This window comes from Choristoneura fumiferana, chromosome 11 (assembly GCF_025370935.1).
Source record: "Choristoneura fumiferana chromosome 11, NRCan_CFum_1, whole genome shotgun sequence".
Classification (NCBI taxonomy): domain Eukaryota; kingdom Metazoa; phylum Arthropoda; class Insecta; order Lepidoptera; family Tortricidae; genus Choristoneura; species Choristoneura fumiferana.
In genome coordinates this window covers 4,681,236-4,696,952 of record NC_133482.1, presented here as the reverse complement: position 1 = coordinate 4,696,952, position 15,717 = coordinate 4,681,236, and the positions used below count along the sequence as shown (strand labels likewise).

Sequence of the window (15,717 nt, the reverse complement as noted above, 5' to 3'; positions counted from 1 at the left end):
ATCCCCGTTGCTTCTATAACTCGCGTCTTGAACCTTATTAAAATATCTACGATCAACACTTTTCCTGAAGCTTTCAGATTCTTTAAAAATATTTATATACAAACATTATAAACAATTCCCGTTATGGCTATTTACAGAAATACCCTGTTTAATTGACTCCCAATGGAAATCAACTTCCGAACAATAACAAAGTAAATAAATAGTAAGTGGTGGTTTTACTGCTCTATATAAATCATGAAAAACACAACTAGGCACTCTTCGCGTGATGGATTGCTACTAAGTCAAGAAGACAATTGTCGTTTTCTACTAACGAATCCTTCCGATTTCCCCCGAAACCCGAAGGTTTTTCTAAGAGCTCACGGATTGTAATGTAATTTGTATCATATCACTCACCACCTTGATCGTCGTTCTCCCTTGAAAGCCATCATAACTTGGAAAACATCGTTTCGTGTCTCTCCGCTGATTGTGCGGTCTTTTATTATTTTTCGAGTCAAGACACTAGTAGACTTTCTAATTTCTTCGGTAAAAACCTAAAAAAAATAACATATTTTTATTCAGCATTTTGTGTTGGGGCAGATATTTGTATGAAAATACGAATGTTTGTTCTCGGGTCTTGGTGTTTACTATGTTTTTAAGTATGTATCTATCTATATAATTACATTTATCCGTTGCTTAGTACGCATAACACAAGCTTTGCTAAGCTTACTTTGGGACAAGATCAATTGGTGCGAATTGTCCCGTGATATTTATTTATTTATTACAAACTATATTTTCCCAGCGAGTTCGTGTGCGAATTCTTTTATCGCTGTCTCGCAGATCGCGGAAACATTGCAATTTTTAAAAATTTACTCTGTTACTACTGTTGCTATTAGCCTCAGATGGCTTTTACAGCTTAGGTACTAGAGAGAGGGCGAGCTGCCAGAGGGAAAGCGCAAGAACTAAACCTTGTACCTAGATTAAAAATGAAAGTAAGCTAGATTGGTCTAGTGGTTCTCGAGTTTAAGCTACTTAATTTATTTTGTTCTATGTAGCTTTTACTCGCGCTTTGCTTCGCAGGTTTGTGCAGGTTTCCTCACGATATATTCCTTCACCGTTAAGTTCGTGGTAAATTTTTAATGTAATTTCGCACTTGAATTTTGAAAAACTCAGATGCGAGCCGGGGTTTGATTTGAACCCACGATCCTCTGCATGAGGAGAGGCCAAGGGTCAAACCAAACCACTAGCCCACCACGGCTTTTGAAACCATAAATAAGCTTACCCTTTTTGAAATATTCTATTGAGTGCAGGTAGGGCAGCCACTGCAAAAGACTTGATGTTGTTTCTGACACTAGTGACAAGCATCCGCGACACTTGCTCGGTTATAGTAGCAAAGAGGGAGTGCCGGTCCTCAAACGTGTTGTTGGCCACGCCGCAGATCGCGTTGGCCATCACGTCTGTCGTAAACATTGTTGAAATCTAAAAAAATAGACAATTATTTCCAACCGAAATCTAATCTTGTGCTTAAACCTACTAAAATTGAAAACTAAAAAAAATACAAAGTTTTGTATTTTGTTTCTTAACTTTTGTGCAATTTTATCGTAAACTTTTCGTCTTCCTGCTGGTCTTCTCGCCGCCGCTATTTGAATCAGGCGCGAACGCGATATCGATTGGAAGCGTTGTATCCCCCGCGTCGTTTTAGTTTTATTGTTATTCATCATCATCACATCACCATCGTCAGCGAAAAGAGAAATTGTGCCCGGACTCTAGCTTATCATATAAAAAAAAATGGTCAAGGAACTCAAAATAACCCACACATAACTCTACTTATCCAATCCCCTCATCAGATCTCCCATTGCGGTTTTATGCATGTCTACCATTCATTCATAAACTGTCATCATCATCAGCCGGAAGACGTCTACTGCTGACCAACGGCTCCCCCGACAATGAACGACAACTCGCCACTTGGATCCACCGGTTCTCACGATGTCGTCAGGCCACCTAGTGGGACAAGCAATAGACAAACACTAACTACGAAACAATCAATGTTTTTAACACGCTTTTATTAGGACGACCATTGTTTGTAACTATGTAATGGAATATAAGGTAACTAATTAAACCATCTTCCAAGGGTCGTAGAGTACCTAATGAAAATTGGCTGCTGTATGTAGTTCTGACGACAATACAATAATATGGTACTGTCGAACTGATCTGATGATGGAGCCGGAAGATATGAACTGGAACTTCATGATGGAAAATCGTATCATAGCTCTTTTGGATTTCTTAGAAAAGTCATGTAATTAACTTTGACCACGATTAGGTTTAAAGGTCTAATGATGAAGCCGGAAGATAGGCACTGGCATTCCATGATGGAATATCGTGAAGATGGAGAGGATGCGGGCTCACTCGCCTACTTAAAATAAATGTTTGCATAATTTATTTTTTGTTTTAACGTGCATTTATAAAAGCGTGTTTTTCTAGTGTTTTTTAAACTATTAATTTTTTTACTCACATCCTTTAAATCCACGTCTCTCACCGACCCCTTGCAATGCTTCTTTCCGTACTTCACCATTTCGTCAGCAACTCGAAACATGATCGGCAAATAGCCCTTCAACTTGGCGATGCTGAGAGCTGGCGTGGCGTGACCCCGGGACATCTTCCACTCCTCGTCTTTCAGGAAGAATGGGTTCCAACCAGCAACGCAATCGTATTTTTTATCCGTCTGCGAAAAATACGAAGACGCTGTACCCACAGTTATTTAAAATTTTAAAGTAGGTAATATAATTATGCCGAGCGATAAATTTTTAGATGGTGTTCACTTAATAATTTTGCAAGCTTTTTGTCTCCACATTGAAAATTTTGCATGAAAAAAAAACACATTTTTTTAGGCGGGTCACCTTATGGAAAATCATCACCGCCGCCCTTGGACACCCACAACATAAGTTGAGTTATGGATGCGTTGCCGCGGCCCTTTGAGAAAGGAGAGGATCTTTTAAGTATTTGTAGGTAAATGTATATTTAATGAACGAAGCGTTTTTCTTGGTTTATGACAAACACATTCCTCGCAAAGCATCCTCTTATCTTTAGTGGAAACGTAACTCTGAACAGGGCTTGATGGAGAGGGCCAGAGGTAAACCAAAAGAGACATGGAATGCCATCAAGCAGGTTGCAGGTATAAACCAAGTCAAATCGACCCCACATGAATTACTTTCCCTTTGCCCAGATCCTTTTTCCTCTGCAAATTCCGTTAATAATTTTTTTGTAAACGCTGGTCGCTCTCTAGCACTTAATATTGCTCGTGATAGGAACTATTTGATACATTCAAACAATTACAATCTTAATACCCTAAATACACAATTAAATTCTATGGCAATTCTTCATACTGATGACTCGGAGGTGGAAGAGTTGATTCTTGGTTTGAGGACAAATTGTTCGCTTGGTGATGATGGTATATCAGCTGCTATTTTAAAGGAATGCCGTAATGTACTTGTCCCTGTCCTGTCATTTATTTTTAACCTAAGTATTTCCACGGGTAATTTTCCCACAGTTTTTAAAAAGGCTTTGGTTCACCCTATACACAAGAGTGGTAGTAAGGCAAACATGAATAATTATCGCCCCATTTCAGTTCTCACGACCATGTCTAAGGTCTTTGAAAAGATTCTTAACAAACGCCTTATCAATTATCTAGATCATCACAACGTTATAGCTACAAACCAGTTTGGTTTTAGGAGGGCAGATCCACGGAGGATGCTGTAGTTTTGCTTACGGATACTATTGTTAAAAACCTTGAATCTAAACGTAAGACTATAGGTGTCTTCTTGGATCTTTCCAAGGCATTTGACACGGTTTCTATCCCCATTTTGCTGAAGAAAATGGAAGCCATTGGTATTAGAGGCCTTGCCCTGGATATTTTTAAAAGTTACCTTACATGTAGATCTCAAAGTGTTGTAATTGATGACAAAACAAAAAGTGATGAATTACCTCTGAATTACGGGGTGCCGCAGGGGAGCGTCTTGGGCCCGACTTTGTTTAATATTTATATTAATGATCTGTGTACACTTCGGTTGCAAAATTGTAGTATTATAGCGTATGCTGATGACACTGCTTTGATCATAAATGGTGAAAATTGGATTAGTGCTAAAACATTGGCTGAAGATGCTCTTCGCCAAGTATCCCATTGGCTTATGGCAAATCTGCTTACACTTAATGTAGATAAATCTAAATTCTTAACCTTCTCTCCTTCAGCCTCAACTCAACCGAACAATGAACTTGATGGGATTGTTGTCCATAACTGTATTGACCAGTCTGATTATTGTAAATGTCCGTCTCTCTCACACGCCGATTATATTAAATACTTGGGTGTGATCGTGGATTGTAATCTGCGATGGAAGCTTCACATTGATAGTTTGGCTGCAAAAATAAGGAAACTCTTATTTGTTTTTAAAAATTTAAGATCTGTAGTTGGACACCAGACTTTAAAAACTGTCTACTTTGCGCTCGCGCAGTCACTCTTAACCTATTGCATTGGTGTGTGGGGTGGTGCCGCTAAGACGTTTCTCCTGCGGATCGAAAGAGCCCAACGAGCAATCTTGAAGGTCATGACCAAAAAAACTTTTAGGTACCCTACGATTGATCTTTACCGTGAATGTCAAGTTCTAACGGTGAGAGGTTTATTTATTCGACAGGTTATACTTAGGAAACATAGGGAGCTTAAGTTTGATCCAGAGCTTATCTCGAATAAGCGGCGAATGGACCGTGTCTGTGCGGTGAACACTTCTCGTTTGGCACTCTCCGGCCGCCTTTTCCACTATCTTAGTCCAAAGCTCTATAATAAAATTAATAAGTTGAAAAAAATATATACACTTACACTTAGAGAATGCAAAATTAGGATTTCAAATTGGCTGATGGAATTAACATACGGGGAGATCGAGGACTTGATCTTGTTTCATTGACAGCGCCTAAGTAACGTTACCCATCACTGGTAATTGGTTGGGGGCACATTTATTTATTCATTATTTAGTTATGTATTCATTAACCAGTGGAAATTTGGAACATTACAGTATCATACAATACAATACAAATATTCTTTATTGCACACCAGGAATCAGTACAAAAGTAGAGAAATTAATATTTGTATAGACAAATTGACAACCAATACCAATACGATGTAAATTTAATATTATGATAATAGTCACATGTAATAATGCAGAACAATATAACAATACATCATAATTATATATAATATATATACATAACCCGGCATAACATTCATAGCTCGACTTAACCAAACCCACACTCACCCACACGCATACACACACACATACACACACACACACACACACACACACACACACACACACACATGTGCGTGCGTGCCTGCGTGCACGTATGCACATTTGCATGAGATTGCATGATAGTATGTATATGCTACTATTGATTTGTTCATAACTTGTTAATCTCCTATAACCTTATGATATGAGGAAGTTATTGAATGTATCTGACTGAACTTGTCAGCGCTTATCGGTGAGTTTCCGGGATGGGGCCTGGAGATCTGTAATACAGGTTTTACCTAGTTCAGACTCCAGTCCCTCACAAAAGTTACCAGTACCAGTACCTACTTATTCTAAAACTATATTATATATTTTTCACAACTATTGCTGTCCTGTGTGTATTGTTGCTGTATTGTATGTACTATTACTTTTGTGAGGAGAAAATAAATGATTATTATTATTATTATTATTACCTACTCGGTCGTATTACCTATAAGAAGCTGGACTGCTATCCCACTCCCTCCCTCCAGACAGAATCTCTAAGGCAATGGCCGCGAGGTGGTGTATGACTTACGTGAATTCCATTGCAGGAGAAGCTGGAGAATTCTGACGTAAGGATAGTTCTAATAAGCTCCGGGTGACGGACTACCAGCGCAGGGGTGTTCAATATGTAATATCCCAAGACCGGTGCTTCTGGGGACTCTCTAAAGATATCGTCACTACTTGGAAAAAAGCCCGTATCTTAAAATCGATAATTTTACTGAGTGAACTTTATGAACATTATTTCAAGAGTCAATTTTGTTGACGTATTGATTTGAGATACGAGATTTTTTCAAAGTAGTGACGATATAACTGACGGAGACGTTTGTATTAAGTAGGTAAAAGAAATGTCGACAAAGGCTATTGAAGTAACTACAGCAATAGAACTAAAAGTAACAGGAATAGAAATGTTATCGTGTGTATTTTGTGGTGTATACAGGTTTCCTCGCAATATTTTCCTTCACCGTAAACCTAAATGTAAATTTAAAATGTAATTAAATAGATACCACTATAATTTAAGTCACATTTAGCACATAAACTCCGAAATACTCAGAGGTCTCCGTAATACTCTCTGCTTGAGTCAACAATCGACTTGTTATTAATTATTTGACTAAAAAACTACCTAGCAAACTCAATAAAAATAAAAGAAAGTTTAACATAAGAACTTTAAGCTATATGGGAACATCTAAAAGCTAAAATTACCTGTAGAGCTCGAATTGTAAATGTGCCAAATGTTTTTTCGTCAAAAAAACCTCCTTGTAATGCCCAAAAAACCAGTGGCGATTTTCGCCGTAGGCACCCCTCGCTTCTCCCAATAATCAAAACCTCTTTTAATAAACACATAGTATAACACAACCATAAATCCAAAAGCAATTATTAGCCACATATTATTATAAGTGTATTTAAGCTTGTTTATTCACTTTGTCCACTTATGATAAAAGTTGCGTAAAAAGTGAGACTACTTTGAATGATAAGTTAATGGAGGCCAGGAACCTAGTTTAATATTGATACGAGAATAGAATAACAATTTGTTTACATAGTTAATAGTAGGTAAGTATTATCTATTATTAGATGGAATGTTATTTACGCCGATCTCTGCATCCGCTCGTGCCTGGCAGTTTAATATAACATTATTATTATCCGAAAAAATATGTGCAGTAAAGCAACAGAAGTAGTTGTTGTCGTGGTTGAGCAATGAGGGCTATCGTTTTTTGTCTTTCTAGATGGCGACACTGTTGCGTAAGGTTTTTAAGTGTGGCTTTCAGAGTCTGTTATTACGGGCGTTAAAACAAAGTTTAGATTAAAATCATATTTAATACACCTTAGAACCGTACCATAAAAATATCCAGCAACCACAGTGATGCTTAGTCACGTTTTGTTCGGAAAAAAAGGGAGGACAAAAGTTTCCAAAAGAAAAAACTGTCTCAAAACACAGACATTCATTGCTCTGTAACGCATAATTGCCATACTTAATTTCAGGTAATGCAAAATATTCACAAAATTATTCTAATTATAAATAAACCCGCGTAGCTTACCCAAAAACTATGAGATTTGACATTTCGGAGACCTCACGCTACAATAGCGCCTCTAGCGGCGAATTCATACGCGATAGCCCTCATTGCGGTGGTCAAAATGATCTTCTTAACACTCCTATTACTTTGGCAGTAGTCGTGTAATCTTGTATAGGAAGGTCATTTTCAGCACTGTAACCGCTCATCCACTTCTTCTGCTGCACAGCGTTGTTATGAGTAAAACAAAATGTAATGAATACAGGGTGCAGCAGGTTATTATGTTAGTTTGACTGAACAGCCATATTTTCATCTGCATTTGATTAAGTATAAATAATTACTTTGACGTGGTACACTTTGAGCATCGATCAACTCTGAAAAATATTTACAGGGGTATCAGGTAAAAGTACTAACCCAATAATGTGAAGAAATATTCTGGAAGAATTTGTAGACATCTTGACTGGTAGGAATCGAATAAAAAGAAAAACAAAATTCGATAGTTTTTTATTATTTTCTTTTAATTTAGACTTCAAGTGCCTGCTAAGTACCACCAAATGTTCCTGCGCTCCGACTTCTGGCCGGAGAGGGTTGTGTTCCGTCGTTTTCAATTTTATAGCGCATTGGTTTTACGGGTGCGTCCCTTAGGACTATAACTTGTTATATAAAAACGTTAGATATAATTTCATAAGAAATAACATATTTATGGGCTAAATTCATATTATATAACATACATAAGGTACACCCTTTAAAATACGTGATATACTTTGTTTCTTAAATACTTGGTAAATTTTAAAAATGTAAAACCAGAAAATTAGGTGTTTATCACCCTTTAATTTTGTATTGCAAAGTTATACTTCGAAATTTGTGCGAGCGAGCAGAAGCGATTTGGATAGTTTAGGTTCAGAAGGCTAAGGCGGGAGCAAAGCGGAGCGTCGTAGCTCCCGCCTTAGCTTTCGATGTTAGGTTTTTTTTATAGCAGCGAGGAAACCGTAAAAGTCAAATAAATAAAAATAAAAAAAAATTGAGTGTGTTTTCCGTTGTAAGATTAAATGAATATTATATATTTTGGTTGTTCGAGGTTGCGAATATTATAGGTATTCTTTGATCGTTATACTCAGTGTATTTATGTCCATAGCTCATAAATTATGAAATTATATATTTTATCATTTTACGATATGAGAATTTTAGCAAACGTATGTTATATTTAAGAAAATATAGAAAGAGAAGTTATACGTAATGAATATTACATGTTTTGTTTTATATATTCTATTACTTACCCGGTTTTTACTGTGTGACCAATAAATAAAATAAAATAAATAAATATAAAAGTACTACCTAAGTAGTTTAGTTATGTACTCCATCTGTTCAAGACAAATTTACAAATGTAATTATTTAATTACTACCTACTCGATTGAGCACCCTGTTTAACGCACGTTACCTACAGATGTTCAAAAATAAGTTTAGTTGTCCCTGGTTGCGGGCAACTGATCAGGAATATGCCCGGGACGATGGGTAGCGGGAAGTTGTCCCCGGCGGGGCGCAGCCGGAAGTGTTCCACTATGCTCATCACAGCCACTTTCACCTGCAGCGCACCGAGGCGAGGTGCTAGAAATTAAGAAAAAAGTCCCGAAGAATAACAGTATTTCATAAAAAAGTATCAATCGACTAAGCGTAATGTAATTTACAGACCAACAATCAATTAGACCCTTTGCATCAATTAGAGTCGCTTGAACGCACCGTCGACGTCTTAATATATAAATTTTAATTACTTACTTTTATTTGTTCCTTATGTATTATTAGTGTAAAACTGTAAGTATATTAATTTCAGTGCTTTGGTTCACAACTGCTGTAATGCTCTGAACATTTTTATGAATTGAATAAATTAAAATACAACTTCCGTGCGTATCGCGTTTGTATCGATGCAAAAAGGGGTCGACGGCGCGTTTAAAAAACGTGGTGTGCACAGACCCTTAATGTTTCCTTGTAGGTACAGCCGAATCATATATAGGTACGTTACAAAGAAGTAGCAAAGACGTCAATATCTTTAAAAAATCTAGGCTAAGGTACTACAGCTTGATGCCACATGTGGCTGAAATACGAGTAGCCTACCTAAACACTGCTTGGGGCCTTCACCGAAAGGCATATAAGTATACTTCGGCCTGTTTTGAGCCTGCTCCTCCGTAAACCGTTCCGGGTCGAACTTTTCCGGGTCCGGGTAGTACTTGGGGTCCATGTGCATGCTTTGAACCGGTATCATTATTGGAGTTCCCTTGGTCAACTTCAAAGGATTTTTAAGTGTCGGTACAGGAATATAGCAATCATTCGTGCATTCTCTGGATAAAACTGGTACGGGACTAAAGACGCGCAATGATTCTAGAAAATAAAGGAGGTTGTGTAGCGATTACGTAAAACTGAAAAATGAAGTAACGAAGTTAATCTGAGATGCTAAAACCTTACCCGCTAACACCATATCTAAATATTTTAAATTGTTTATATCATCTGATGTGTAATCTCCTTTGTTGTTGGATTTAAACTGTAGTATTTCCTTGCGAAGTCTATCTTGGACTTCAGGATGCCACGCGAGCTGAAAGGATGCGCGACGATATAACAATAAGCTATTGCAACAAAAACCGAGAAAAGCTTTGTTTTCGGCAGAATTTCAGAGCAAATTACAAATAAACTAGTGTTTGAAATCACTGTTAAGCTAACTCGTGCAAAGCATGCGCTTCGTAATCCATAACAGAGGGGTAAGATTCTTTGGTCACCGCTTCCTCTCGCAATTTTTTCTTAAACACTAGCGCATTTCCTTTCAAAACAGGGGGACTAGTCCCCTCTCCGTTTGCGGGGTAAGTATTAGGCCCTCGGTGCCCTCCACTTCCGCGGCTATCAAATGCTCAACAGTAATGCATCCATACTCACAGCTAAAAGCGTATTGACGATGACGTTGCTGGACGTTTCGTACTGATCCAGCATGACTGTGTACACCAAACTGCTGATGTATTCGTCAGTGAACACTGCAATACAAGTAAGGTAATATAAGTAGTAATAAATGACATAATATGCTAATTTAATTATGGTATCTATATGTGATGAAACTTTACCGACCTCCTTCGGTATCGGTCTCCCTGAGCGACATCGCGACTTGGTACAAGTCGTCCCTCCTGTAGCCGCTGCTCTCTCGCTCTTCGATTACCCGCCGAGTCACATACACAAGTTGCTCTTCTGATTTTTTCGTTGCAAACCTTTAAAAAGTATGCAAAAGGTGGTTAAAGGTTTCGTACAGTCAAGGGCAAAGATATCGACACGGCCAAAGTTGCAAAAATATGTATACACGGCCTTAATGTTCAGTGCATAAAGTCGTCTACATATTTTTGTAACTTTGGCCGTGTCGATATCTTTACCCTTGACTGTACTAAGGCAAAGTTAGCGCATCTATTTAGTTACCTTGGAGTGCATAGGTACATTACATACCTACCTATCGTGCCACAATCACTTATCAGAGGAACTTTTAATAGAAACAGTTCAACAAAATTATGTCAAAAATAATTATGAAGATACAAATTGTAAATAGAAATATATTCGGGTCAAAAATTTTATAGGTACATGTTTAATTTTGTACGTGATACAGGCATGTCTTTGGAAGCAATTCATACCTTCTTGTCATCACTAAGACGTCACGTAAAAAAATACGAGACCGATAGATTATCATCATCATCAGCCGGAAGGTGTCCATTGCTGAACAAAAGCTTCACCCTTAGAACGTCACAATGAAAGACAGCTCGTCACTTGCAACCGCCGGTTGGCCACAACTCTCACCACGATGTCGTCAGTCCACCTAGTGGGAGGCCTGTCAACGCTTCATATAGTGAGAACGCGCAGATAGATAATGAAAGAGAAAGCGAGCGAGATTTTGCTCGTTTTTGGTTTAGCCTAATGTATAGTCACCTCATTTGAAAAATACAGCTGAGAGCAGGCCACGCGGTCTGCAAGGCGTCCTTTAAGTTGTCCATGACAGAAGTGGCGAAGGACACTTCTCGTGTGATGCGCGCGAACAGTGAGTCGGGCTCTTCAAACGTGTTGTTGGCGACACCACAGATCGCAAAGCCCAACACGTCCGTTGTGAACATCGTCGCTAGCTGGAACACAGGCTGAACAATCACAAATGCGACACCTTTCTCGCGATTTTTGCATGAAATATGTGTTGTCCAGACATACACAGCTATCTTTCATGTGGTAGCGGAGTACCTAAGTAATCAGGTAAAAGGTTCAAGTTCATTGATATCAACCTTCGTAAAGCAAGGACCCGAACCAATTATATCTTTAATATTATTTTGATTTTTTTATTAGCTTGCTCAATGAAATCTATTTTTTTTTTGGATTTTATAGTCTAGTTGGTAGGAAAACTGGTGCGTAAAACCACAGGATGTACAGTCGCCATCAGATATTTCGGAGCGGCCAAGGTAGTCAAAAATATCGGCACATGCACTCTAATATTAAGGTATTACACACACAAACATCACGCCTGTATTCCCAAATGGGGTAGGCAGAGCACACGAAACGTTACCGCTTCGGAGCCACTTTTAGCAATTTTGGGTTTTAATTTAAGGTATTAGAGTTCATATATCGATATTTTTGACCGCCTTGGCCGCTCCGAAATATCTGATGGCGACTGTACGTGTTAGATACCGTCCGGCGATCCGAAACTGTTTTGCTTTAAAAACCTAATTACTCGTAACTTAGAAAAAATTTAAAATCCTCGAGATTTTCATATCAAATTTTTTCAAATCTCAAAAACAGCTGAATCGATTTTCAACAAACATAGCTAAGAAACTTGCTTTCACGTGAAAAAAAACCCCACATCGAATTGAACCCATCCATTTGAGAACTACGATGTTACAGATTGACAGACAGACATTGGCGTCGCAAAATTAGCAGTCCTCTTTTTGCGTCGTTGGTAAAGAAAAAAAGAAAGAAGATATTTACTCACATTCACAAAATAGTAGATTGTACAACAAGAGCATAAAACGAGCCATTTTACCTAAGACGTTTATATAGCCACCCGAGCCGGCACGGCGAGGGTGGGTAGTCACGTCGAGGGGAAAATGGGTTTAATGCTCGAGTTTAACACTGCTTTTCACTTCGATTGCGAGGAAATGCAATAGCAACAGTGGAAACAATTTTTCACTTACTGTACCTTTTATTTTTCATCCATTATTATATAATTATATTTTTTTAGTTTTATTCATTTATTTTAATTGATTTCAATTGATTTTTATTTTTATTTAAATTAAAAATTATTAAAAAAATATGTAGAATCTTTTTTGTTTGTGGCTGTTGACACCTGATTACCTTGGTCTTAGAGGAAGATGTTATTTTATGTACTAGAGCATAAAAAGTCATTTTACGTCGTCGCCTTGATCCAGCATAAACACGAACTTTACGAGCATGAGAAGTGAAAAACAACTTACATGTTTAACGTCCAACTCCTTGAGGCCGCCAGCGCAGCGGGCCGCGGCATACTTGGCCATCTCCGCGCCGACCGTGCGCATGCGTGGCAAGTACCCGCGCAGCTTGGCCTGCGTGACCACCGCAGTCGCGTGCGCGCGCACCGCCTTCCACTCTTCGTCTTTTACGAAGAACGGGTTCGAACCAGCCAGGAAGTCGTATTTCTTGTCAATCTGTCATAGATATCCACTCTCATCGTCGTCAGCCGAAAGACATGGGCCAGGTTCCACCTAAAGTCCGCAACGCTCACGACCATTTCCGTTAACGAAAAAAGGCCGTGGGCGTTGTGGGCGAACGTTATTAGTGGAACGCATATCTTGAGTGCTGTATGGCTTTGTAAAAACGTTCTGTGAGACTAATAATTCGCATAGATTGGAGTAAATTTTAATTCAACATGGATTCCCGTGAATTTATGGTTGCGTTTATGACAAAACGAATGAGAAATAATGACTCGAAAAATTCATGAAGTTCTGACGACATCTCGAATCATCTGTCATCTGTCATGGTGTAAGCCCACTCTGACGATATTCTGATGATATTCTGTGGCGCTGTGGGTGCGACGCGATCGCCAACAGTGACGTCATCTATGACGTCGAATGATTGCCCGCGACGACCACGGGCGTTAGGTGGAACAATATTGAGGGCATCACGGTCGTTGCGGACGTTTAGTGGAACTAACCCATGCTGGGCATGGGTGTTTTTGGGGGGAGGAGGTCCGCAGTACCACTCTGAAGCTCATCATGTAGTCACCAGCACCAATATATGACTCAACAAGTGTGCATAAATATCTGATACGACTCTTATATTTCTAGGGCATATAGGACGAGTCAGATATTTTTGCACACTCCGCTGTGGCAGATATTAATGCGGGTGATCGTACTGCGATTAAAGTACAACACTTTGTATCCGTTAATTTCGCAACTAACGTTTGGCAACCTGTTTCATTTTGCAAACTCTGAAACTGTAAATATTTCTAGATTTATTTCAGGGCCATCGAGCATTATTTACAGTTTCAGAAATATTAAGCAGTTGGGAAATGAAAAGTTGCGAAATGAATCAGGTTAAATTGCCAAACGTTTTTCGCCGAAACACTTATTTAGCGTAGGTAATACTGAATCCGTATATTGGAATATCATAATTTTTGTCTAGAGTACATATTGAATACTCACGAAAAATCCATTTATCCCGAAGTTTGAAAACTTGGAAACGAGAATAGTTTTCATGACTTCCGGGTGCCTTATCAGCAACCCTGGAGTTTGCAGCCTGAAGTATCCGACCACCGGAGAATCCGGAAATTCACTGACCATAAACATATCTACATAATTAAAAAGAAAACAAACGGTTTTTGTTACAAATCATCAAATTATACCAACTTACTTGTACATTTTTTGAGCCACGGTCCTGATATGTTTCTCCTTAAATAAAATCTGTTTATAATGTCCAAAAAACCAATGACATCCTGACGCTGTATGCACATTCCGTTTGTTCCAATACACAAATCTAATCACTTTAAAATAGTAAAAAAGAAGTGGAACTCCGAGACAGAAAATAAGTAGCATCCACATGTCGAGGATGTATTCTTCTACGAACACTTGTGCACAATTTACATAATGAGTTGAATTGAAACAGATAATTTCTGTGGGGAGTGACACAATTGCACACGACTCGTGTCTCGTTACGCGCATTTATATCTTTGTCATTTAAACGACAGCTACAATTTAAAAACAATCGCTTTACTTTATTATTTATTTATTACGTTTTGCACGCAACTTCGTCTGCACAGAACTCAAAGTGGTAAAGTTATTTATTTAATTAAATTAAATTAAAACCACCTGCCCAGGACAGGGAAGAGTGGCGGAGGAAAGGGGGAGGCCTTTGCCCAGAAGTGGGACATAACCTCGTGCGGCCCAATGTGCAATAGAATGTACACAATAAGTTCAAGGGAATTGGGAATCTATGACAATGTAACAAAGTAAAAATTCTTTTGTTTTTCTATTGTTTTACACCATGGCAATTTGACGGCAGTTTGGCTTTATTCTCGAAACAATTAGATTCTAATTGCTTTGTCAATTTTTTTCAAAATATTTATATGGTGGGCTTCAGGAGGATAATACAGGCTACATAAAAAATAAAAAACCGACAACGGTAACGTGCAAACAATCATCATTGTCATCATCGGTATCAGTCATTCAGCTAGTATGTAGTTCACTGTACTTGACTGACAACTTGACAAGTTCGTATGTGGCACTCGGTAGAACCGTGCCGCAGGGAGCCTCTGCTGCCCTTATCAAGATTTCATTTGACAAGTGCGGCAAATGCTGACTGCAACAGGGTTCTAACGAGTGTCAGGTACAAACTTGTCAAGATATAGTAGACAGAACTGAGATAGGTAGGTTATGAGAATTATATTATTTGTATTTTTTTTTTAATGACTTTCTGCCAAGTTTCTTGCGGCGTATTCTTCTGCGCTGGTAGTTTAAAAAAAAGACGTTTAAAACAAATAAACGATTTGAATTTGAATAAAACCTAATTGCTTTAAAGTCAAAGTCAAAGTCAAAGTCAAAATATCTTTATTCAATTTAGGCTATAACAAGCACTTATGAATGTCAAAAAAAATCTACCACCGGTTCGGATCTCTGCTGAGAAGAATCCGGCAAGAAACTCAACGAGGTATATATATATTTTTTTAAACAAATTTACAGTATTATTAAATGATATGTATACATCACAACTTTATTTTTAACACAGTAGGTTTGCTATTTGAAGGGATCGCTAATGCGGATCTGAATTATTTCCAAATATCCCTGTCCATGATATAATTTAGGTTCTGATTATTTAGTTATTTAAATAGCATTCGCATTTTTTTAGCATCGAACAGCGACAAATGACAAGTTTGATGTTTTTATCAGGAAACAAAA

General features: G+C 38.2%; 1 protein-coding gene and 1 pseudogene across 2 annotated transcripts; both read right to left on the bottom strand.

The window, feature by feature from the left end:
* Positions 1 to 7,104, bottom strand: part of LOC141432532 (cytochrome P450 6j1-like) — a 17,607-nt pseudogene extending 10,503 nt beyond the window's left edge.
* Positions 7,105 to 7,233: 129 nt separating this feature from the next.
* LOC141432533 (probable cytochrome P450 6a13) lies at positions 7,234 to 14,377 on the bottom strand. 2 transcript variants are annotated; one of them, XM_074094143.1, is made up of 9 exons: positions 14,177 to 14,377; positions 13,969 to 14,098; positions 12,763 to 12,972; positions 11,240 to 11,430; positions 10,400 to 10,536; positions 10,214 to 10,308; positions 9,752 to 9,878; positions 9,404 to 9,667; positions 7,234 to 8,899 (listed from the first exon to the last, which is right to left on the bottom strand). In XM_074094143.1, exons 1-9 carry the CDS (start codon positions 14,362 to 14,364, stop codon positions 8,733 to 8,735), a joined length of 1,509 nt encoding a protein of 502 aa, XP_073950244.1. In that variant the 5' UTR covers positions 14,365 to 14,377; the 3' UTR covers positions 7,234 to 8,732. The 2 variants fall into 2 exon arrangements, 1 of the variants encoding a protein (XP_073950244.1); XR_012451839.1 differs by having other exon boundaries at positions 8,811 to 8,899; positions 9,068 to 9,667.
* Between the last annotated feature and the right edge of the window lie 1,340 nt (positions 14,378 to 15,717).